Here is a 1,563-nt window from a genome sequence, read left to right on the forward strand (position 1 = left end):
GGGCCGGGCGGGGCCGAAGTGGGCGCCGCGCTCGGCCCGGGGGGCGGCGGCGCCATGTGGAGCGGCCGCAGCTCCTTCACCAGCCTGGTCGTGGGCGTGTTCGTGGTGTACGTGGTGCACACCTGCTGGGTCATGTACGGCATCGTCTACACCCGGCCGTGCGCCAGCGACGGTAACTGCATCCAGCCGTACCTGGCGCGGAGGCCCAAGCTGCAGGTGAGCGCGGGGTCCGGGCGTCTGCGCGACCCCGGGGGGGGGGTCCTTCGTGCCGAGCCCGACCCCGCATCCTTTAGGTCGTGCCTGTACGGGGGTTCCGGGAAGGCTGCAGGCGCTGCCCCCTGCCCCTCGTCTCCCCTTCGGAGGCGCCCGGACCCTGCCCTGTTGTAGTCTGCGACCCGGCTTAATAACTGCTGTCCCGGGGCCGTTTTGCTGCTTGGGAGGGAAACGAAATCTCTCCCCGTTTGTGGGCGGTCAGGTTTCCGTCCCGGGGGCCGCAGTTGGACGCGGGTTTTCTGCCAGGGGCATTGCCCCCCTAACTCCCTGCACGTCCTTTTCCAGCTCAGCGTGTACACCACCACGCGGTCCAACCTTGGTGCTGAAAACAACGTGGATCTGGTCCTGAACGTGGAAGACTTTGACGTGGAGGCAAAATTTGAGAGGTAAGATTGGGACGGCGTGCTGGTTACGTTGAGGCCGTGGAAAGGGAGTGTTGAGTATGTGAGGAGGTTACTGCAGCGAAGGGCTGTCACAGCCTGCGCTGTGCACTCCGGTGTGAGCTGTGGGCACACTTCCGCTTTGTGCGAAAGCAGCGGAGGACGAGTCTGTCACTCAGGAAGTAGCTCACACCACAGTCACCAGCTGTGGGATGCGAGGCGGTGGCCATAGAGAGTTCCCAAAGCAGGAGGTTTTGAGGTGGGGACGACCTGGAGAACAGAAGGCGTTCGTGATTCCCCACAGCGAGCAGCTCGTTTCATCGTAGCCAACGTAGCTCAGTTAGGTCCCCTGTATTGGAAAGAAATGAGGTGGAGAAGACAATTTTGTAGAAAATTATAGTTAAATATAACTGTATAGATGAAGTGGTGCAAATATTCAAACTTGTAGAGTGACTTTTTAAAATGGTATTTATTTTATGGTCCTAGTTTTTAAGATTTCAGTGAGTATAATTTAAAAAGCAACTTGCTGAGCGCCTGGGGGGCTCAGTCGGTTAGGCGACTGCCTTCGGCTCAGGTCATGGTCCTGGAGTCCCGGGATCGAGTCCCGCATCGGGCTCCCTGCTCGGCGGGGAGTCTGCTTCTCCCTCTGGCCCTCCCCCCTCTCATGCTCTCTCTATCTCATTGTCTTTCTCAAATAAAGAAGTAAAATCTTTAAAAAATAAATAAATAAATAAATAAAATAAAATCTTAGGGGCGCCTGGGTGGCTCAGTCGTTAAGCGTCTGCCTTCGGCTCAGGTCATGATCCTGGAGTCCCGGGATCGAGTCCCGCATCGGGCTCCCTGCTCGGCGAGGAGCCTGCTTCTCCCTCTGACCCTCCCCCCCTCATGCTCTATCTCATTCTCTCTCTCA

The 1,563-nt window shown here is 57.7% G+C and overlaps 1 protein-coding gene across 5 annotated transcripts in view; it reads left to right on the top strand.

Annotated features, from left to right (window-relative positions):
- The first annotated feature begins 6 nt into the window (after positions 1–6).
- The window catches only part of CLPTM1L (CLPTM1 like), a 15,781-nt gene continuing 14,224 nt past the window's right edge, over positions 7–1,563 (top strand). For all 5 annotated transcript variants that reach the window (XM_021687082.1, XM_021687083.2, XM_021687084.1 and 2 more), the window contains exons 1-2: positions 7–216; positions 559–659. In XM_021687082.1, the coding sequence (XP_021542757.1) occupies positions 55–216; positions 559–659 (263 nt within the window). In that variant the 5' untranslated portion in view covers positions 7–54. The remainder of the gene's footprint in view (positions 217–558; positions 660–1,563) is intronic.

This window comes from Neomonachus schauinslandi, chromosome 7 (assembly GCF_002201575.2).
Source record: "Neomonachus schauinslandi chromosome 7, ASM220157v2, whole genome shotgun sequence".
NCBI lineage: Eukaryota > Metazoa > Chordata > Mammalia > Carnivora > Phocidae > Neomonachus > Neomonachus schauinslandi.